A 22,496-nucleotide genomic window follows, 5' to 3' on the forward strand; every position below is an offset into this window, starting at 1 on the left:
TTCATCACTAAATCCACTTCTGAGAAGTTTTGAGGTGAGAAATCAGCTGTGTAGATTTCGAATATTGACAGTTTTACGAGAAGTGATGGCGGAACAAAAATGTGCTTGAATATTTTCGGGGGCTGCTGGGGAAGCCTTTGCCAACCCGCGGGAGGAGCGTGTGAGGCCGGCCAGCCGCCCGCTCACAGAGCCGTCTGCTCCCGCCGTCACACAGACCGCTGCAGCAACAACAGCAGAGGAAAACACAGCTGGAAGGTTTTCATACCGCTTGTCTTTAAATTCTGAGGAATGTTGAAACGTTTTAACTTAAAAAAGAGAAAGCTGTGTGGGTCGCTGGTGTGTCGCCTTGAACATTACGTCGCGGCAGTTGTGTGTGGCGTCGCTATGACGACAAGCTACGTACTATCTCTGGGTACTGTCTGCAATGTAAAACGGAGCAGGGCCGAGTAGAGTCGAGTCTATCGATTTGCGCTATGGTAGCATTTTTCAGCGAGGCAGCATAGATCGTCAGAACACCGGCAACAGTTCAACATTTAGTCCTGATGGTAAGATGTGGAACAATGATGTTGTGGACTTGTGAGTAACTTATACCATCTGCTAGGTTACGGTCTCAGTCTGAAGCGGCTTTGATTTGGATCACACTACCTTGTTTCTTACAGCCCGCCCTTCTCTGCTTCTGATTGGCTAGTAGTCCTTACCTGGGAACTGCGCATGTGCAACTCCCAACAAAGATATTATACAAGTAAGATGCATCACTCTGTAGCTCAAGAGCGGAGCGTACAACATACAGGGTGAAAAGAGGAGCTGCCGCAATGTGCAGTATGAGAAAAATATGGTGTTTTTTGAAAATTAAACCATGCAAACCTGTTCTGGTACAACCTAATGTCATGGTCATCAGTGGAAGATTGCTAATGAGCGGTTAAACTATAGCATTTAACTCATTCTTTCTAAATTAAGTAATGGTAAATATTTCTCAACCGCTTGTCTGTATTTACAGACAGTGCGTTGAAAATGATTAAATGTAATACATGTAAATAAACAAGAGCTGAACAAGTATCTAACACAGCTTTCTGCCAGATTAAGTTTTCTAGCTCCTCTTTCAAATGTGCAACGTTAGTGTGAAATCTTAAAGTTGCAAGTCCTCCTTGTAGACAGTCATGTGCTATTAGATTTAAAGAGTGCTGGTAAAGGGATAAACTCGATGTGAATATGCTACATTGAAATTAGTTATTATAGCAGATTATGTGTAAGGTAAAATACACATGCTTATTCTCTCTAGCTCTCTGCATTACAGATCGCTGGAAAAGTTGCACGTTCTGGCAGCAAATATTTATTGCTGTGCAACTGTTTACATGTTAAGTTGTTGAAACTGGAATCTAAGGCTCTTTTTTTTTTTTTTTAACATAATACATTCAGGAAATGGTATTATAGCCCACATACAGAAGAGCTTTTATTATCGGTCTGTTCTAAGTGTAGTTTATACAGGAAAGGGGTCTACTATCCAAATAATTTTCAAAATCAAAATATCAGCTTATAAATTGGTCAGGCTCCAATTAAAAGACACAAAACTACAAGAGGTCATCATGGACTGTAAGCACAAATCACATTTCCCCCCCCCCATTTCAGAGCTTTAGGCCAAATGTAGAAGTCAGAAGTGAAACGTGTTGATGTTGATTTTAGTGTCTAGTTATTGATTAAATCTAAACTTGTAATATGCAAAAGTCACTGTAGTCAAAAAACGGCGCAATGCCTTTTCACAAGTTTAGATTTGAACCTGATGTTCTGGTGTTTGGGCTCAAGGACTACCTTGCAGTGTTGATAAAGTTGTATGTGTCTGGCCAGTGAGAAAGAAGGTCGGTGGCCTCCACATCGTACACTCTGATGTTCATGTAAGTGAAGGATTCTGGGAAGAAGTTGTCAATCTCCCTCGTCACATTCAGAATGTAGCCCACGCTGAAACACACACAGACACACACTTAGACTCACAGAGGTGACTCAGCAAAACACAAGTGAGTATTATTCATGTCATGAGACAAGGGATAAATAAGAGATGGACAACAACAATACACAGAGCTATAGAAAGTGTTGCAGGTAAAAACACTGACTTGTTTTTCTGCAGCTCCTCAAAGTTAGCTGCATTCCACTCAGAGCCCTGAAACCAGATATAAAAGGAGGTAACAGAGAGGTTTAGTTGAGGGCGCAAAAAGGACAGGGCCTATAGAATCGTCTTCCTTATCGCTGTCAACACAGATCTCCCACAAAGGGGAAGTTACAGTCACATGACAACATCCTGGTGAAAGCACACTTCCGTCAGTTTACTGGCTAAAGCATAAGACAGGCTTCTCACAATGGCCGGTAAAATAAAGCTCATCACTCTTTTTGAAGCCGAACAATCACTCACCAAGTAAAGGTAGTCAAATATTTTGGAGGGTTTGTCCATCTGAGCCATGGTGACCAGGATCTCGTTGTCAATGTACTCATTAAAGGGTCTCATGTCAAAGCCTATCCTGGTCTCCAGGGCAGAGTGTACCTACAGTAGCAAAGGGAAGATCGAATTATACAGGCATACGTACTATACATTCTCTTTTTGACATTTAACTGACCTGAGCCATGCTGTAATAGCTCTGACCTTTATACAAGCCAACTTCCTCTTGATATCATCCCACATGTCTTACCATTTTAGACGTGAGGTTGTCCAGGTCTTCAGTCCTCATGATGTCTCTCAGGTGCTCTTTGATCAGCCGCTCGTTGGAAATTCTGTCTGCAGAGCTTCCGGTAACAAGAAAAAAAAAAAAAGTGGACATGTGTGCACCAGCAATAAGAACGGACGATAACTTTCATCTTATTTCCATCAGTGGATTGAAACTAAATATATTTACTCAAGTACTATACAGCTTTGAGGTACTGTACCTAGGTCCACTACTGTTCCTGCGGACTGACTCCAAGTCGTTCATGGCCTCCCACTCGTTGATGCAGAAGCGGTCCGACTCGATGTGCTTGTAGTAGTGCTGGGCCCACTCCAGGCCATTGCCAGGGATCACCACTGCCTTGACTGCCCGCTCACAGCAGCCATGCAACACCTGTAGCACTGACCTTACAGTGGAGGGGAGGGGAAGGACAGAAGTTAATGTTTATTTGAGGACACTCAACTACAGAGTTTACCAGTGCAGAAGTCTTAAGATGTAATGTGAGATCACAAAATGGGAACTCATACAGTATAAAATCTTACACAGAACTTGCATCACTCAACATAAAAAATTCAAACAGACTCACTTTTTTTATTTTATTTACTTATATAAATAAAAATAAAGGAGGGGGAAAAAAGAAAGAAAAAAAAGACGGAGGGAAAAGTCATGGTGGTGAGGTACTTTTGGAAGTGATGTGATAGTTGCCATAGGACAGGCATTTGTGTTTTAACATTTAACACATCAATGTCAGTCTTTTCACTCACCACATCGTCTGCATGGAAACAGGCTTAAATATTCTGGTCCGTTCAGCTGAGGTCACGCTGAAACCACTGTAAAAAAGAGAAATTTGAGCGACAATAACAAAGCCAGAGGAAGATAGAGAGAAGAGAGAAATTAGGTAGTAATGCTGATAAGAAGCATTGTTGGGCAGACAGAGAGCTCATTCAGTTATTCAGTGTAAATTAGTGATGTTCTTGTGAGGAATGAAAATGTGAGAACAGAGAGAGAGAGAGAGAAATTAGCACAGTTGGAGGTGTGATCCAGCTTGAAGAGGTTGAACATGCTGGTGTGACATGGCAGCCGATCAGAGCGTCTTGTACGACACACTCGGCGAGTGGCGGAAGATTAGTTAAAACACAGCAGGCGACGGCAGAGCCACCCCCCGTGTTAGCCCCGCTGTTTTTAGAGCTTCTAACTCTCAGTTTCATGGTGCCCTTCTCTGCATCCTCCACTGAGCAAGCGGTTGCCACATTTATAACGAATACTGTGATGAGTGGTCACAAGCCAAAAAAAACAAAACAAACATCCTCTACCATGTACACTAAAACTGAGTTAGAGTGGACATTTGGGGTTTTGGATGCACCACAATGGAAGCAGGGAGTTTATTTACCTACGGCTAAACTCTCGCTGATCTTTCAAGACTGACACAGAAAGAAGCCAATCATACCTTACTTTCATTTCATGACAAAAACACATGATCTCCATGCTTATATAAGGGGCCAGAGTGTTAGGAGCAGTTGTAATTCATGGCGAATGATTCAGCTCCATAAATAGAGACATTACTCATTCACATTATTTCTGGCCAGAATCCCAGATATCAGGCTGTGCCGTCTGTGCTGCAGCCTCACAAACTCCCTGCTTGTGCTTTTACATTTTTTTTAAAATTAAATCCTCAATGTTTCTTACCCATCTCCGTCCAGATACACCTGTGTGTCGCTCCATATCGGCAGAACCAGACCGATGGTGCACTGATCACTGCAAAGAGGCAGGGAGGGCACAGAGACTCAAGACAAGGAAGGAAGTTTAACTCAAAGCTAAACCAGAAATTATTAACTTAATGGGAACTCTCATTTTGTGCTCTCTTTGTGACACAGTACTTTAGCCTCCTGGTCACACACACACACACCTGTCTGAGCTGGGGAAATCCATGCCCAGCAGGATGCTCTCCTGTTTGCTGCCGAGGGTGGAGACAATGATCAGATACCTGACTCTGACCGAGCTGACGGACTCCAACTGCACCGCCTGCACAACAGAGACCAGACGACAAGAGCAGCAGGGAGACAAGATGGTGTGAGAGACACAAGTGAGGCCAAGTAAAGTAACTTATTCATCTGAAGTTAACCATTAAACCAAATAAACCGATTAAACAGCATGAAAAATATTTTCCTTGGTCTGCCATCCACACAGCCTCTGTTTTTTAATATATCTCTGTGTAGTCCATCACACGCTGTTGCTAGTACCACTACTAGTACAAGTACTAAGTACTACTAGTACAAGTAATAAGTTCCACAACTGATGGCTGGTAATACAGCTGATAGTAAAGTCCTTGTGGGAAGCTCTTAAACCTGTGACTTGACGAGCTGACTACTGAACAATAAATTATTTCATGTAAAATTTCCATATATGCTGGGTTATGGTGCAATGAAAACATAACTGACACTAAAACTAAATGTTCAGTGTGATGGATTACCCATATCATCATATTTTATAGCTAAATAATTCCAGCAGCTGCCTGCGAAACACACTGGTCAATCTCAAAATCAGATGGGAAAGCATCAGTCATTTGTTTTTTTGCAGTATAGGGCTGAAACAAACAAAGCTACCAGTATAGTCGGGTGATGTGGAATTCGGCCAACATTTCTATATGAAACTTTGATATCCTGCAGCAATGTTGTTATTAACAACTTGCAGAATATGACTGTCTACCTGATGTGGCCTGGTCACATCACACTGTCCATCTACATCTGCACAATTAAATCGTACAATAATCAAAAACAAATTAAATTAAATTCGTGTGTGATATTTGTGAGATGTTGGAGCAATGACATGGGAAATGCAGCTATGCTCAGACTAAATAACAGGTTAGTTATAATACAGAAGGACTCTAATCGTCAGAACTGCTCTCAAATGTGTTTTTTTTGTTAGGGATGAACCATCCAAATTGTTCTCCCTGTATACCATAAAGGACCTTTCAAAGACAACACAACAACTGCACCGCTGCGCTATGAAATTCATTATTTTGGGTGTTTTGTTGCTGCGTCGACCAACACGTAGCGCACCACTTGGTGTGCGTGCAAAGTTGAACTTTTACACTGAATCCAGCGGCCAGCACTGCGCAAGTATCTGCTACAATCTTATACCAGTCCTCTTTTTGGCCCAAAGGCATCATAAGTCCAGGGATGGCCATAACAACCAAAGTTAGGAACCCACCGTGACTGAACAAATGTTAACTGATAGCAGAAATACTGAATTTTACAATAACTTTAACAAAGAGACTGTATTAATGTTGATCGGTCACATTATTGCAGATACCCAATCGACTTAATAGGGTCAGCTCTCATTCTGATCATGTGTATCAGACTGATGCATCCCTAGGTTCAAAGGGTACCCACAATGCTGGGAGATTGTAAGATTGTGAAAAGAGCCAGATGATTCCATCATAATCTACTCAATTTATGAGTAAACTCAGCATACTGAGGTTATGATCTTTACCTGAGATATGATTACACATGTTGACAGAGAATGTTTACTCAAATAACCAGGTCACAAACAAAATTCTTTCTACGTGACATTTTTAAGGTTCTGCTGATCTGATTCCTCACCAGCTTGATGGTATCTTCTGGTCTGAGCAGTTCAACCATGGCATGAAGCTGTCTGTGCCGTCTGTCTGACGATCTGCCGCCCTTTATCGAAGAAGTTGGAGCGGGATCGGTCTCCAGATTAAGCCCCCCTCCCTCGCCATCTTCCAGCAGAAGGACTGCCCCCTTCACCAGCGCAAAGCTCTCCCTGCAGATGGACAACAATCAGTTAGTGTAACGTTACTGTAATCTTCCAACTGGGATGCATTTTGTTATTTGACAATTCAAAGACAATGGTGGTGTACATCTACCTTTTCTGAAGTCTCCCTCTTCTCTGGAGTGTTTCATCCTGAAAAAATTAAATAATTCACAAGCCTTATCAAGAAGAATGGAAAATAAAAAGATTTTCCTCTATTGTCTTTGTGTGTGATTCAGCTTTCTGTGTACAAACCTACATTATGCTCAAGTGTTTTTTGTTTTAATGATGATGAGGGTCTCTGTTCTACACTGTTCTACACGACTGTGACGTTTCTGTTGTGCAGGCTGTACTTGTGAAAAATAGTTGACGTATGTACATCCCAAAGACACTTCTAAGCAGATGCTAGATACACTAATTAATAGGAGAAAACATTGCACACTGTTTCTAATGTTCCCAAAAGGGCACATTTCTGACTTGATGAAGACAGTGATGAAACGGCGTAACAAACTCTCTGGGAGCATTGGAGGCAGTGTGTGTGTGTGAGGTTATTCATGTTGAAGTGTGGACACAAATGACATGTGAAATGTGGTGCAACACAGATATGGTGCAGTGGAAGGCTTAAGTGAGGAAACAGACACAGAGTGATACGGTGTGTAAGCACAAGGAAGAGAGCACTAAGGATGTAAGATCAAAGACATTGGCAGTGAAATTAAAACAATAAATTAAAAGAGAAAAGCAATGCAGGAGAGGGGCTGGGGAAAGAAACAAGAGTGAGAGGTAGAAGTAGCAGTAGCAGTAGTAACAAGGGTATACAGAGAAAGAAACTTGAGACAGTAACATTACCTGTTATGCAACTGACAAGTCCAGACAGAGTCAAGAAAAAAAAAGAAAAGAAATAAATTACAGATAAGTGAGCATGAGCCAGGAGAGAAACGATGAGGGAAAGAAAAGGGGGGGGTGAACAAAAGTTAAGATAATAGAGTGATTAGATTCTGTGACAAAATGTGCTAAAAATGAGAGTTGGGTCCACAATCAGGTCTTTTATGGTTTAGTCAGCAATGACAAAGAGCAGAAGAAAAGCCAGACCTTGGATGTAAAGTTGAATAATCTTCATGAGTAGAGTGACAGAATGAGAGGAGGAGGCAAAGATAAAGACAGAGGCTGATGATACAGTGTTTATGTGATTATATGTATATACTCAATGGCAGTGAGCATTTACAAAGAGGGTGAGCCAATCACACTCTGAGATCACTGTAAGGAATGTGAACAGGAGCTAAAAATCACTTTGATTTACAGTATCTGTGGCATGTCTGCTCTGTAAGCCTATCATCGTGATCGCATCCCTGGCAGAAACTGAAAAACAAAACAGCCTCCTTATCATTAAGGCAAATGGAGTGATGATTTCCACAAAAGGACCCGCACATGAACAACTGCTCTCGGCACAGAACTCAGGGGGGTCTCGTAGTTCTGAACCCCTTGTTGTTAAGCAAAGGAAAACAATTTTATATCTGAGGACATGATATGCAACATGCGCAATTTGTTTGTGTGCAACAAGGCATGAGGATGGCTGAACTCACTGGAGCGGTGGAGATGGATGGGAGTCTATGCAGGGTCAACAGAGCCATCGCACAGCACAGGTATGTCTCCACCAAACCTGCTGTTGCTGACAGGCCCAGACAAGCTGCGCAGGTTCCTCAGCCAAAAGTGTGCGGTGGGCAGAGGTGAACACTGGTGTGTTTTTGTTCTGAAATGACACATTTGGGTTTGATTACATACAAGAAACAGTATTTATATGAGAGATTCCTAAAGAAATGTATGAGGATGACAGTATTAGTAGTAGGGCGTTCTATGAATTGGAAGGAAGAGCTCATAATAGTTTCATTGTTGTTCAATCTAGTACAGGTAAGGCTGGGCAATGTGAGGATTATATTCATGATTATATATATATATATATATATATATATATATATAGATATAGATATAGAGATAGATAGATAGATAGATAGATAGATAGATAGATAGATAGATAGATAGAGAGACTACAAAAGTAACATAAATAAATAAGATAAAATGCTGATAATTGAGTTCCTTGTGCTCAAGACAGAGTGTAATGATTGTTGGAAAAATAAAGTGTTGTAAATAAGGATCTGTCTGAAGTACAAAGCATATTAATATGACCTACCGGTTAGCCGAGGATGGCATAACGAATGAAATGTCTGCGCTTAAATCTTCCCATAAAAGGCTTCTTGAGTCTGTGGACTGCTGTCCATCAATATGTCACGAATAGTGAGGTAACGCCTGCATTGACTATCTGACAGCAAATAAGCGATATGGCTCCGGTTCGTTGCACACAGATAGTACACTGCCTTTATATCCTGGCATTGTTAACAACTGAGTAATCATAACGAAGTGGTTTGGTCCGAACTGACGAGATAACAACAGACCGCGATTCGTTTCTGCAACAAACCAAACCACAGAGATATGTAGCCTGTTAATAACAGCCCTTCAAAGCTAACAGCTGGAGATAATGCTATCCGCTACTGGGTCCATAACAAAATGAAAATAAGAAGACATTTGTCTCACCTTTTCCAGACTCGGTCCCCACTCTAATTTCCTGGTTTGAGAAGCTACTTGTTTGTTCTTCAAGTACCGAGTGCTCCTTATTCCGCCCTCTGTCGCTTTCGACGGTGATGACCATTTACAGCGCAGCGGCTGCCCCACTCAGCTGAAGCAGCGCCAGCAGCAGCAGAGTGAAAATGCAGGAGAGGACAGTGACGTCAGACGCAGGCAAACTTTGAAGTACGTCGATCGAAGTGGTCATTTAAAAAAAAAGGCTCCTCCGAAACGGAAGATGATTCATTTTTCATTTTCAGTTGAGGATTATTTATATTATACTCACGAACTGCTGCCAAGAAAAACAGGTCTTGTGTGACAAACAAACTGATACCAAGAAACATTTATTTTTTCAGGCTGACTGCCAGTGGTAGCAATGCAAAAATTCAAATACTCTTAAGTAAAATTACAGGACTATCAGCAACAAATATTGACCTATAGCAAAATGGCCAATGTCAGTGTTATTTTTTATGATATTATTTTTACTGATGGTATCATTATGTTGGCTAAGCATAATTTTACTAATGGGTAAGTGGATTTAATTTGAACTTCTTCAAACTGCTGTGTAGTCTTATATATCTATATAAGCCTATATGATATTAATGCATCAGAATTTACAAGCTCATTATATTTTAATATTTTGAATCTATAAAAGTCACTAAATATAGCCTAGATGTCAAATAAATTGGAGTGGAGAAGAAGGCCAGATCTTTTCAGTGGTAGAAAGTAACTAAGTAGGCTAGCCTACATTTACTGTAGCCTTTTTTGAAAGAAAAAAATTGTAACATTCTGAGGTACTTTTATATCCATTTTATGGCACTTCTCCTCCTCTACAATTCAAAGGGAATTGTTGTACTTTACCCTGCAATGGACTGGCGACCTGCCAGGGTGTACCCCGCCTTTCGCTCGATGTAAGCTGGGATTGGCTCCAGCCCCCCGTGACCCTGTATGCAGGATAAGCGGCTGACGATGGATGGATGGATGGATGGATGGATGGCCACTTTATTGCCAGTACCGTGTTGGAGGAGGCATACTTTCATCAACTTTGGTCCATATTGATATGATACCATTACACAGTTGCTGCAGATTGCACACCATGATGCAAATCTCTCTTTCCACCACATCCCAAAGGTGCTCTATTGGACTTAGATCTGGTGACTGGAGTACAGAGTCTGTGCCAATTGTAGCCTCAGTTTCCTGTCTTGCTGACAGGAGTGGCATCCAGTGTGGTCTTCTGTTGCTGTAGCCCATCTGCTTAAAGGCTTGACGTGTTGTGCGTTCAGAGATGGTATTCTGCATACCTTGTTGTAACGAGTGGTTGTTTGAGTTACTGTTGCCTTTCTGTCATCTCAAACCAGTCTGCCCATTCTCCTCTGACAACAACAAGGCATTTTCGTCCACACACCTGCCACTCTCTGGATATTTTGTCTATTTTGGGCCATTCTCTGTAAACCCTTAAGATGATTGTGTGTGAAAATCCCAGTAGATCAGCAGTTTCTGAAATACTCACCAACAACCATGCCACGTGCTCCGTTTTCCATTGCAGGTAGTACTCAGAATGTAAAGACAGATAAGCAGTATGAAAACCTTCCAGCTGTGTTTTCCTCTGCCGTTGTTGCTGCAGTGGTCTTCGTGACTGTGGGACCAGAGTGCTCTGCGAGCAGGTGGCCGGCCAGCTTCGCAGGCTTCCCCTGCCACTGTTTGCAGACCTCCTCAACTCCGAAAACTTTCAACCATCACTTTTCGTAAACCTGTCAATATTCAAAATCTATACAGTTAATTTCTCACCTCAAAACTTCTCAGAAGTGGATTAAGTGATGAAATAATGTATGAAAACTGTAAAATATAGAATTTTCTGTTGCTGGCCTCTGTCTGGTGTGTGCAATGATGATGCAGTGAATAGTGATGATTCTCTCTAACCAATCAGCAGTCTGCCGTGTTTTCACGTCACATTTTAGTATCACCTCAGCTCACTTGGAACCTCGACAGAGGTGATACGGAAAAAAGTACCTGATAGCAGGTGCAGGTACAACATTTCCACAATGAAAAAAGGCGAGTAGAGTCGAGGCGAGGTGAGGCGAGTTGAGCTGGTACTATGCAGTGGAAAAGGGGCTTTAAATCCCATTTCTTCCCCATTTTGATGCTCAATTTGAACCTCAGAGACCACGTCTAATGCCTAAATACATTGAGTTGCTGCCATGTATTGGCTGATTAGCTATTTGTGTTAACAATGACAACAACAAACTGGCCTACAGAGAGGAGGTGAAACACCTGGTGGACTGGTGTGACACAAACAATCTAACCCTTATGTCAACAAAACAAAAGAGATTGTCGTTGACTTCAGGAAAAATCAGCTAAGTCACAAATCTCGCTCAAATGTACATTGTGAATGTGAAGTTGAATGACAATAAAGTCTATGTCTAAGTCTTAACAAGCAATTGAACAGGTGTACCTAATAAAGTGAGTGGTGAGTGTATTTGATGACTTTAGTTACTGTGCAGATTCAGATTAATATAACAAAATAAAATCTACAAATAAATTATATTGTGTTATCATAAATTAAGATAAGACTATTGATCCCACAGTGTGTAAAGTAATTAACATTAGCCCCACATTTACCAGGTGCAATATTAAAGTAATGTTTAATGGCAAACATCAATAATTACAATTCAATATCATCATATACAGAATACTGTACAAAAGTCTTAGACCAGTGTGGAAAAATGCAGTACAGTAAGAATGCTTCCAAAATTAGACGTGTTCATAGCTTAGATTATATTTATTTATACCAAATGCATCATGAGTGAACAGAAGAAAAACCTAAATCAAATCCATGTTTGGTGTGACCAAATTTTGCCTTGAAAATAGCATCAGTTTTTCTAGGTACACTTACTCATAATTTGTGAAGTAACTCGGCAGGTAAGTTGGCCCAAACATCTTGGAGAACTCCCCACAGTTCTTCTGTGGATTTAGGCAGCCTCAGTTGCTTCTCTCTCTTCAAGTAATCCAGGCAGACTCCTTGATGTTGAGATCAGTGCTCTGTGGGGGCATTACCATCACTTCTAGGACTCCTTATTCTTCTTTATGCTGAACATGGTTCTTAATGACTTTCGCTGTGTGTTTGGGGTCGTTATTATGCTGCAGAATAAATTTGGGGCCAATCTGATGGCACCCTGATGGTATTGCATGATGGATAAGTATCTGCTTGTACTTCTCAGCATTGAGGAGACCATTAAGTCTGACCAAATCCCCAACTCTGTTTGCAGAAATGCAGCCCCAAGCTTGCAAGGATTCTCCAGCATGCTTCACTGTTGCCTGCAGACACTCGCAAAGCCTTGTTTCCATGTCAGAGGCCGCAAGTTTTCCATGAAGGCCACTTCTGACCAGACTTCTTCGGCAGTAGATTGGTGTCCCAGGGTCCTACTGTTTTCTGCAGCTCTGAGCTGATGTCACTGCTGGACATCTTCCGATTGCGAAGGGAAGTAAGCATGATGTGACTTATATGCAGCAGTAAGTTTCTTTGGCCGCCCACTGCCTCTACTGTTCTCAATGTTGCCCGTTTGTGCTTCTTCAAAAGAGTTTTTGCCTTTAAATTTCTGCCTGGGAGAGACAGCAAACTACCTTGTATCTTGTTGCTATGCCTTACCTTGTATTCTTCCTACAAATGCTCTATAAATTCACATTCACACACTGGTGGAACAACCACTACAGGCAATTTGGTGTTCAGTATCTTGCCCAAGGACACTATTTTGACATGCAGCCTGAAGGAGCCAGGAATTGAACCTCCAACCTTCCAATTAATTAGCAACCCACTCTACCTCCTAAGCTACAGCCGCCTGTATGACCATTTCAGCTGTTTCTGTTTCAGCTAATGATTATGTTTCAACCTACATTGAATTTATGATCATTTAGCAGTTTGGTATAATTGTTTACACCTGACGATATGCCTACAAAACCCCTGACTTTGTACTAGTGTACCTAGAAGTATTTATGCTGTTTTGAAGGCAAAGTGTGGTCCCACCAAATATTAATTAGTTTTATATTTTTCTTCTGTCCACTCACTTTGTGCTTTGTTAATTGATACTTTTGCACAGCACTGTACATTACTCTGAAACAAGCCATTCTGCAATATAATATACTTAAAGTATATTTTGATGAAATGACTTTTACTTCTGGCCAAACACTACTTAAGTATTACGCCACTGTGGTATTATTAGTTTTAATGAAGTCAAAACGTCCTCCATCACTGAATATTTCTCTCTGAAATGTAGTGGAATTCGGTGCCTGAAGTGGAAAAGAATAGGTGCAAGTACTGACCTACAAGACAGCAGGCAAGACAACTTTTTTAATTTTATCTTTGACATTAAATCAGAGCCAAGAAAAGACCTTAATCGGAGACGGTGCAAACAGACCGCCACAACTCCACGCATGCGCAGTACTATGAAATTAAGTACTTCCTGATGTGTATAGTTTTTTCACACTGAGTGCAGACATTGAACCGTGGAAGTACCTGAACAGACTTTGCAGACGTCCACCTCCCCCCCCCACCCAAAGTCACTTCTTACCGAAGAGGACTTCCCTTCATTTCGACCGTGGGATGCAGACAGTTGGCAAACTCATGAAGGTTTTCGTGACGAGACGCATTCCGCAAGAGGGGATGAAGATCCTGTCAGCGGCTGGAGTGTAGGCCTATGCAGTATTTTTGACCGTCAACTAACTATTATTTGACATCGACAAGGCAGCATTTACTAACTGACAGCATACTCCGCGTGACTGTCACCCTGATTGTCTTTTCCTTTCAGTTTAAGCTATGTTAAGGCAGTCATCGGATGTTAACACACTTCTGCAGAGGCTATGAGATTTAAAGTTAAAAGTCCTGTGCGATAGACCGTGACCTCTCCCGGGGTCACACACATTCACCACTGCTGTCAGTTTCCTCGGCTATCATTTATATGCCTGTGTACCTAAATCAGCCTGTGAAACTGAATGACATGCCACTTTACACATTTGGTCCTTTTCTGTCATTGATATACATGGAAACAGGTGTGAGGTGTCTCTGTGGGACTCTGATGAACCTGTGCCGAGGGAAGAGCTTCTCAAAGGGGTGCAGGGGGCTCATGGTCTTCTTTGTCTACTGTCAGACAGGGTCGATGCCGAGGTTCTGGATGCTGCAGGTACGCCGTCTGTGTGGGTGGAACTGGGGCATTGTACTAATCAATCAATCAATTTATTTCAGTAGGATATTATTCAGGGAGTCCTGGGTACGTACTACTACTAATAATCACTTCATCTATATAGCACCTTTTAAAAACAAACTTCGCTGTGATATACCTGATAACAGATAATAGTGAGTTTAAAGACTAGATTTAAAAGAGGAGACTGAAGATCTCAGGCATGGAGGTCCACAGCTGAGGAGCAATAAAATCTTGACTCTAACTCAACTCAACTCACAAGATTTGTTTTCCCTTTACATTAAAGGATCTTTTTCTGTTGATCAGGGTTAAAATAAGTCACGTTACATGTACTTAGATTATGTATTTTTGGGGCATTTTATGCTTCTATAACAGACCGTAGTAGAGATGGACTGAGGGACAGAAAGTCCCCGGTCAGACTCAAATCAGGGATATTATAAACATTTTGACCTCTAAGCTACTAGAGTGTAATACATTTTATAAAACGATTGATTGAAATCAACAAATCAATCAATCCACTAATAGTTTCAGCTCGGATGAAAACAGATCTAACAGTAATAATAGCCTACAGTCGTTTTTTCAGCGGCTGTGTCTCTGATTCCAGGGCCAAATCTGAAAGTAATCAGCACTCTTTCTGTGGGATTTGACCACATGGCTCTTGACGAAATCAAAAAACGGTAGGTTACAATAAAGAACTGTGGCTTATACTTACACAAAACTGACCTTGGATAGTACTAAGAAGCGACAGTTGGATTCTAATTTATATTACTGCTTGTTTTCAACAGTGGTATACGTGTTGGGTACACTCCAGATGTCCTGACTGACGCCACAGCAGAACTGACTATAGCTCTGCTGCTGGCCACAGCTCGCAGATTACCAGAGGGAGTGGAGGAGGTCAAAAAGTCAGTCTCACCCCTTACACATTTACACAAATCAGTGTCCACACTGCGATTGTGTTTTTGTAAAAGAGTCCAAGTAAATGCCTTAATTGAGTCACACAAAGGTTGTACTGTCTATTCTCTCTCAGTGGTGGCTGGAGCTCGTGGAAGCCTCTTTGGCTGTGTGGTTATGGTCTGTCTGGCAGCACAGTAGGAGTCATTGGACTGGGACGCATTGGTAAGGCTTGCTGTTATTGCGTTTAACTTTGGCACTGCAAGTCTATTATCTCTGGATATAATAAATATATATGACTAGACCCTGTGATAAATAACTAGCATCATGTGATATGAGTTTCCCAATGAAGTTTAAGACGTGTTCATAGGTGAATAACTGGTTGCGTATGTGTTCAGGCATGGCCATTGCTCGGAGACTCATGCCATTTGGAGTGAAGAGGCTGCTATACTCTGGCAGAACAGCCAAGGCCCATGCTGCCGAGGTCAATGGAGAGTTTGGTAAGAAAAAGTTGAGGAACGTATACAGTGAAAGGGGCAATTTAAAGCACAGTGAGGCAGAGACCAGCGAGAACCTCCGGGTTTGAAAGGTGAAGCCAATGTGGAAGGCCATCAGGAGGCGACTCCACTTGTTGCAAAAAGAAGTCTGATTGTATTGAAGTCTATGAGAAAATGGCCCTGCTTCTCTACTTTCCTAATGAGTTTCTGGTCTCAAGCACTAGTTTCAAGTCTTCATCAAAACTGCATGATGTTGGTTTTGTAAATGATGAGGAAAACAGACAATAAATCAGGTATGCTTTAGGGCATAGCTACCTTGTGATTGACAAGTCACTACCACGGCAACCTGGTCAGGCCTAGCAATTGTATCCCTCCCCAGCTTCACCGTCTCGTCCAAATATGGTCCTTTCTGAATTCAAAAAACCAAGATGGATCTCAAGGCTTCAAAACCATGATCCACGAGCCAATGGGTGACTAGAGGCTCGGATTCCTGCAAGATGGGAGTCAGATGGGATTTCAGTATTCATCACAGGACTGGGACAGAATCATAGATCATTTTTCAGACATAACTGTACATTTCTAAAATGAATAAATTATTTTTTAAGTCACTCTGTCACTCTATCAGGAGTGAAAATCTACTCCTGTGTCACCCACTCATGGTAACAGAACTGTGGCTACGTCCACTTCGTTTATACAACCATGGGTAGGTAAAAGACAGAAGGAGTGCAAATCTAATAATGTTAAGAAAAAAAACTATTTAATACAAATAAGGGGTTTTGGTTTGTAGGTTTGCATATTTGATGATCTGTTTTCCTCTTGTCCCCCTTTTGTTCCTCCTCCTCTCCTCTCTGTTGAACAGTCCCCCTGGACACACTTGTGTCTGAGAGCGACTTCATAATTGTCTCCTGCTCCCTGACGCCTGAAACCCAGGGGCTGTGTGACAAGGCCTTCTTCAGAAAGATGAAAAACACAGCAGTCTTCGTCAACTCGAGCAGGTCAGGCTTTCAAAGCAGCGCAAACCTAGCTGTGCATTATGGGGAAAGCATTTCCAACACCAGCTATGTTTGTTGTTAAAATACATAAAGACGAAAATGTGGTGTATTATTGGTTTTAGGGGAGCTGTGGTGAACCAGGAGGATCTGTATGAGGCTTTGTCCAGTGGACAGATAGCTGCAGCTGGACTGGACGTTACAACACCTGAGCCACTCCCAACAAATCACCCCCTTCTTACACTTAAAAACTGTGGTGAGTAGACAGAATGTGGACATGGTTGTTTATTTGTTTTTTGGCCTTTTTTATTTAATGGTATTTCCTGTCCTCTCTTGTCTTGTGCAGTGGTGTTGCCACACATCGGCAGTGCCACCTACTCCACAAGAGGCATCATGGCAGCTTTGTCAGCTCAAAACCTGCTGGGAGGTTTACGGGGCACAGACATGCCCAGTGAACTCACCTTCTAGTGCCTGAAACTGAGCCACTGTGCCTACCGCCTCCTCTGGGTCTGCATGGGTGAAATGGTCTCCAATGTGGGATCAAAGTGTAGAAGGAATGAAAAGAATAGTAAGAATACTAATGTAGATCTTGCTCAGATACGTGTTTACACTGTGTCAGTGTTTACTTGATAGTTTCATTTGATCCTGTCGCAGTTACTAATTAATGGCACTTATAATATACAGTGTGCATTTTTGAGAAAGGAAATGCACATTGAAAAGGTTCTGACATTTCAGACGTGTATTCAAGCTCTTGAGGAAATGCTGATGAACATACCATAAACACTCCTTATTAAAACTAATGAAAGACAGTACAACACTTCTGTTTTGCGTGAAATGGGATTTTTCTGTAGAATAAAAAATTGGAATGAAATGTTTAGAAATTCCTCATGCTTAAAATGGATTCACGATGAATAAAAAGGACTAGGTCCCTCATTTATTCTCATCACTCTTAAAAGCTGCAGTCCAAAAAAGAAAAAAGTTCTTTTGAGAACAATTTCAGTCCATTCACATCAGTTTGGCCACATTTGATCTGTTTCATTTCATGGAATAATAAAAGTATATCGTATGGTTGAGAACAAAGTATCATTAAAACACTAAAGAATTACATGAGCTAATTTGTTTTGACTTCATGTAACACAAAATCAAAAATTGTTTGGGGTTATAAATATCAATAAATCAAGTTTTTTTCAGATGAACTAATGAGTGAACAAATGTCATTCAGTGCAGCTCAGAGCAGGGTGTCTGGGAATGACTGATCATCTTTCCAGTTTAGGCAGGTATTTTTCGAGTGTTTGTAGAGATGGGAGGACTGGCTGAAACGTTTGCCACACTTTGGACAGGGATAGGGCTTCTCTCCTGTGTGGACGCGAATGTGCTTCTTACAGTCAGTCAGGTTCATGAAGGTCTTACAGCAGATTTGGCAGGCATATTTCTTCTCCCCTTCCACCAGCAGCACGTGGTCTTCGGCAGCTGCTTTCTTGCACTTGGACAGAACATCCTCTGAAGCTCTGGTTAGAGGCGGCCGATCAGCGGCATCCCCCGCTGATCCAGAGGAAGAGGAACGATCTGACCCGGGCGGCACCTTGGGCGCGATGCGACGGAAGGCCATTGCCCCTGAGCTTTTCCCGGCCCTGGAGGGCTGGATGAGGGAGGTTTCCAGGCTTAGGCCTGGTCTGATGCCACTCAGGAACCCTGCAAAAGAGCTCTGGGTGGGTTGGAGGATGAGTGTGTCGCTGAAACCGGAGCCCTGAGTGGGTAGAAGCTGCTGCAAGGGGACGGACGTCACTGGAAAAAGAAGCGAGGAGGAGGAATCGGAGGACTGAGCAGAGGAGGTGTTTGCTTCTTCTGAGTTGTGACATGGCTCACCGGCATCACTAGCGGCAGCAGCAGCGGTAGCCGCAGCAGTGAGGCTAGCTAAGCTATCTTCTTCTTCCAGAGCTCCCATTACACTTTCACTGCTGGGATTGAGGAAGCAGGAAAAGGCCAGTTCTGACAGGCTCTCTAGGCCTTCACCATCTACTGACTCCTCACCCAAATCTCCAGTGTCTCTCTGTGCATCGGTTTGAAGATCTGTGCACAGCTGAGAGTGTAAAGAGCTGACATCACCCTCTGGAGGGTGGGCCGTGGCCATTTTCTCGTCATTTAGTTGTGTATTTAAATTGCCTGTGCAGTCTTGTAGCGGAGATGGAGACGAATCGTTTGGTCCCGTGTCTAAATCTGGGGAGTAGGAGCTCAGATTTTCCTTTTTCACCTCAATCATCGCCATCTTTGGCTCCTCTCCCTCTTCCTCCCCTTCATCTCCTACCTTTACTTTGACCACAGTGTCTCGGCCCTTGTCCCACACACCTACACCTCCTGTGCTGCTGTCCGACTGGCTCGGCATCTGGATCTCCTCCGACTCCCCCTTGGTTGCTTCGTATTTCTCCTCCACCTCCTCCTCCTGCTCGCCTCGGCTCTCCCAGAGTCCGTTGGTCGTCTTCAGGCAGTCCGGGGACAGCAGCTCCTCTCCGCCCTCCTCCGTACTGACAGTGCTTCTGGTTACAGTAGGTGAACGCTCCTTATAGTTTCCTTCAGGCAGCCTGCAGGACCTCTTTCTGCCCCAGAGCCCGTCCTCCTGTGACTTTCTCTTGTGCTTGCGCTCGCCACTGACTTTTCTACTCACGTCCTGGTCATCAACCCCACCAGACTGACTAACCTCCACTCCCTCCTCATCGTTGTCCTCCTCCATGACCGATGTGACCTGTTCAAGCAAGGCCGAATTCCCTGCCTGGGAAGATGGACATTGCTGCTGCTGCTGCTGCTGCTGCTGCTGCACTGACCTCCAGCCTTTAGGTGGCGATGCAGGGAAATTTTTCCTGGACAGGTGGAGCTTGCAGGCCTTGACCACAGGGTTGAGGTGCAGGTGCGACGCCGCCAGCAGCACATCCATCACATTGGAGGCCCCCAGAGAGAGGGTGGAGGTGTAAACCATGTCCAGCAGAGTGGAGAAGGCCTCTGGGGTCACCACCTCTGGATCTAGTTCCATCACGCTGGGGCCTCCACCTCCACCTATGTCAGCTACTGCTCCTCCAACCTCATCGCCGCTGTCACTGGAGCTCAGAAGAGCCCTGAAGTGGGAGCTGCATGCCGCCAGGATGGAGCGGTGAGCCTGGAAGCTCTGGCCTCCCACCAACACCACACAATCACACAGCTGAGCGTGGAGCCGCTGGTGGTTGAGCTGCTTGAAAATATGCTGAAAATGACCTGGGAAGTCCATATTAGGCGGTGATGTTATTTAATATTACAGGGATTATTTCCTAGCATCTGTGACGCGGCTGGCAATACAATAACACAACGAAGGTCATTGTGAAACAACAGGCCAGCTGCTCAGGAACAGCTTCTCCTTATCCGCATCTCTTGTGCTGAAAACGGCATCCGGCTGACCGGACTCTGACATTTCACAGAAGCCTACCTCCAGCGTGATGTGTAGGAGTGTTGTCTTGTCTGTTGTAGCCGGGTTTCCTAGAGATACTCTGGAGTATGGGCGGGACTAATCCAATAATAAGGATGCGGCGCGGGCTCAAGCTTTGTCTCCGAGAACAGCACCCGATATCTGCACAGCTGTTCCTCTCCTACTGCCGCAACTCAAACATAATATAATCTCGTTTTTTCCCCCCTCATGGGTTTTTATTAATGTTCCTGATTCAGAGCGCTCACATCAACAACCAGCCCGGTTTAGCCTCCCTCCACTGTCGACGCCTCAATCAGTTGTAGTCTCATCAACCCGCTCAATAAACAACACTGCCTCCAGGTGGTGATTTTGAGGAAATTATTCCTTCTGTCACACTGCTCGTCAGAACTGTCAAAAAAAAATTTCGTCCTTGAATGGTTACTGAGCACTGCAAGTCAGATTAATTGTGACTGTGTTTGATAATTTCAGGTAAATAGCAACCAGTTTGAATTTTGATACAAAAATCTATGTGAAATATTTGATGTTTGTGAGATATTTTTAATTGACGGTGGTCTTGGGCTTTATCGCTCTAATAAGGTGCTTATACTAATTAAGAGTCACATTCTGAGCTGATAGCTTGCCAATTGTTGGGTCCTTAAATACTAAATTTCTGTAATTAGAACGCCTCAAAACCACCTTATTTGAAGTAAATGACAAAGAAAAGCTACAAACTATTATTCCTCAGAGAAATTTATATTGATTATAGACAAAAATAAACCGTACTGTATATCTGAGCACTGTGGCCCACACTATAGGTAAGCATCAAGACACTGAAAAAACAATGCACTTGAAGGCCAATCCTATAGTTGAAACAGACAGCTGTAATATCAATGTTAAGAAATACATGAAGTTGTCACTGATGTTAGGTTTAAACAGAGACCGTGAGACACTTTCCATTCCTTTCTTATTCACTTTTTATTTTCGGTGAGTTTACAACATTAAGATTTAATACTCATTCATGAAAATGTTTGCCTTGCAGTGAACACTTTTGGTGTACTACTTTAAAATGTCTGATCCAGTTCAACAGTTTCCATTCCATGTGTGCCGGACTGAGTAGATCTGCTATGTAATCACAAAACAAGCATTGTCTCCATTTATTTTATGAACACTGCAGGCACACTTTCAAACTTCGCATTTAACAATGATCACAATATGCTATACATGAAAGGCAGACTAAAAATGGACAACAAGGAACAAGACAAAAAATGAGAACAAGGTGTTTCCTCAGGTGCAGTGATGGACAGACACTGGTCGTCTTCAACAGCGGCCTGGTGATGGTGGTGATCCATGCAGTCACTGATGCAGTGAACTCTCGAGTGGAGGGCGGAAGACGACACCAGCTGCTCCGTTCATATGCTGTCCAGCTTCTTTAACACATATGGAGCTGTAAACACAGAAATCACGGATGATCAGTCTCTGTAAAAGACCACGAGTACACAGCTCACTACAGTTATCCCATTGGGGCTTTGTGTGTGCAGTCAGAGTTGGTGTAGTCAGTTTCATGATGTTTTTATCTTCTTAAGAATTAGTTAAAGATAGTTAACTTAGTGTCATTTTGATGCTTGTATAACACTAATAGATATTGTAACGTTATGCCACTAATCAACAACATACATACATACATGTTGGTATGCTCGTGTTCTTTTAATGGTAGTGCTCGTATTGATTATCACATGCATGATGTAACTAAACACTAGTGTGACGCCCTCTCAAACACGTCGGTTTTATTGGTATTTAGCTAAATGTCAATGACATCTGCCTGCAGGCTAACGTTACTCACTGGCTCTGAGAAGGGCGACGTAAATAAGAAAGTTTCGTAAAGACGAGATGACGTCCTGTCGCATTTTCTTCTTCATCTCCTCTGGGTCCATTTTAGGCCCGAGTCCTTCCAGTTTGAACATTATAGCGGTGATTTCGCTGGGTCTTGTTCTTCAGTCTGCCTTTCGTGTTGAAGATTCACCGTTTCGGGAGCATGGATGAAAGTATCTAAACCGGAAGTACGTAACAACGGAAATTACGCTGAACGACGGGGCGCACGGAAGGACAAACCGCATGAAGACGCCGGAAGGCGAAAGAAAATTTGTGGCACCCTAACGAATAGTCGGAAAATCATTGACTAAGCACCACAGTCACAATTATGTAAGCCCGTGAAAACGTTTTACTGGTTTATTTGAACTATTATATTAACATATTTAGGCTAAATACGTATTCATTATTACCCATAAATTGTTTTTGTTTTTGCGAGTAGTATAAAGGGAACTACAACTTCGTCTCGTTATACCACCCTGTGTTGTAAAATGATAAATAAATCTACCTTATACTTTGTATTATCTGGTTGTAGCGTACCCTTGTATGATCAT

The 22,496-nt window shown here is 42.6% G+C and overlaps 4 protein-coding genes across 5 annotated transcripts in view; 1 reads left to right on the plus strand and 3 right to left on the minus strand.

Moving 5' to 3' along the window:
* Nucleotides 1-9,214, minus strand: part of si:ch211-203d1.3 (protein phosphatase Slingshot homolog 3) — a 17,453-nt gene extending 8,239 nt beyond the window's left edge. Inside the window, exons 1-12 of the mRNA XM_046030993.1 lie at nt 9,048-9,214; nt 8,042-8,208; nt 6,577-6,614; nt 6,290-6,473; nt 4,594-4,709; nt 4,374-4,442; nt 3,452-3,517; nt 2,911-3,093; nt 2,676-2,769; nt 2,402-2,530; nt 2,106-2,152; nt 1,807-1,953 (exon numbers count right to left, since the gene is read on the minus strand). Of these exons, the coding sequence (XP_045886949.1) occupies nt 1,807-1,953; nt 2,106-2,152; nt 2,402-2,530; nt 2,676-2,769; nt 2,911-3,093; nt 3,452-3,517; nt 4,374-4,442; nt 4,594-4,709; nt 6,290-6,473; nt 6,577-6,614; nt 8,042-8,089 (1,121 nt within the window). The 5' untranslated portion in view covers nt 8,090-8,208; nt 9,048-9,214. The remainder of the gene's footprint in view (nt 1-1,806; nt 1,954-2,105; nt 2,153-2,401; nt 2,531-2,675; nt 2,770-2,910; nt 3,094-3,451; nt 3,518-4,373; nt 4,443-4,593; nt 4,710-6,289; nt 6,474-6,576; nt 6,615-8,041; nt 8,209-9,047) is intronic.
* Nucleotides 9,215-13,543: 4,329 nt separating this feature from the next.
* On the plus strand, nt 13,544-17,517 carry grhpra (glyoxylate reductase/hydroxypyruvate reductase a). Of its 2 annotated transcripts, none has more exons than XM_046030995.1 (9): nt 13,544-13,760; nt 14,121-14,251; nt 14,853-14,946; nt 15,055-15,171; nt 15,297-15,385; nt 15,559-15,660; nt 16,517-16,652; nt 16,772-16,902; nt 16,993-17,517. In XM_046030995.1, exons 1-9 carry the CDS (start codon nt 13,675-13,677, stop codon nt 17,112-17,114), a joined length of 1,008 nt encoding a protein of 335 aa, XP_045886951.1. In that variant the 5' UTR covers nt 13,544-13,674; the 3' UTR covers nt 17,115-17,517. The 2 variants fall into 2 exon arrangements, with proteins under 2 accessions (XP_045886951.1, XP_045886952.1); XM_046030996.1 differs by having other exon boundaries at nt 13,546-13,760; nt 14,874-14,946.
* Nucleotides 17,518-17,547: 30 nt separating this feature from the next.
* On the minus strand, nt 17,548-20,397 carry LOC123957895 (zinc finger and BTB domain-containing protein 5-like). The gene has a single exon (XM_046030992.1). It carries the CDS (start codon nt 19,900-19,902, stop codon nt 17,875-17,877), a length of 2,028 nt encoding a protein of 675 aa, XP_045886948.1. The 5' UTR covers nt 19,903-20,397; the 3' UTR covers nt 17,548-17,874.
* Nucleotides 20,398-21,032: 635 nt separating this feature from the next.
* On the minus strand, nt 21,033-22,141 carry tomm5 (translocase of outer mitochondrial membrane 5 homolog (yeast)). Its single transcript, XM_046030999.1, has 2 exons — nt 21,917-22,141; nt 21,033-21,520 (listed from the first exon to the last, which is right to left on the minus strand). The coding sequence occupies exons 1-2, from the start codon at nt 22,035-22,037 to the stop codon at nt 21,486-21,488; spliced, it is 156 nt and encodes a 51-aa protein (XP_045886955.1). The 5' UTR covers nt 22,038-22,141; the 3' UTR covers nt 21,033-21,485.
* Between the last annotated feature and the right edge of the window lie 355 nt (nt 22,142-22,496).

The sequence above is a fragment of the Micropterus dolomieu genome, linkage group LG19 (genome assembly GCF_021292245.1).
Source record: "Micropterus dolomieu isolate WLL.071019.BEF.003 ecotype Adirondacks linkage group LG19, ASM2129224v1, whole genome shotgun sequence".
Classification (NCBI taxonomy): Eukaryota; Metazoa; Chordata; class Actinopteri; order Centrarchiformes; family Centrarchidae; genus Micropterus; species Micropterus dolomieu.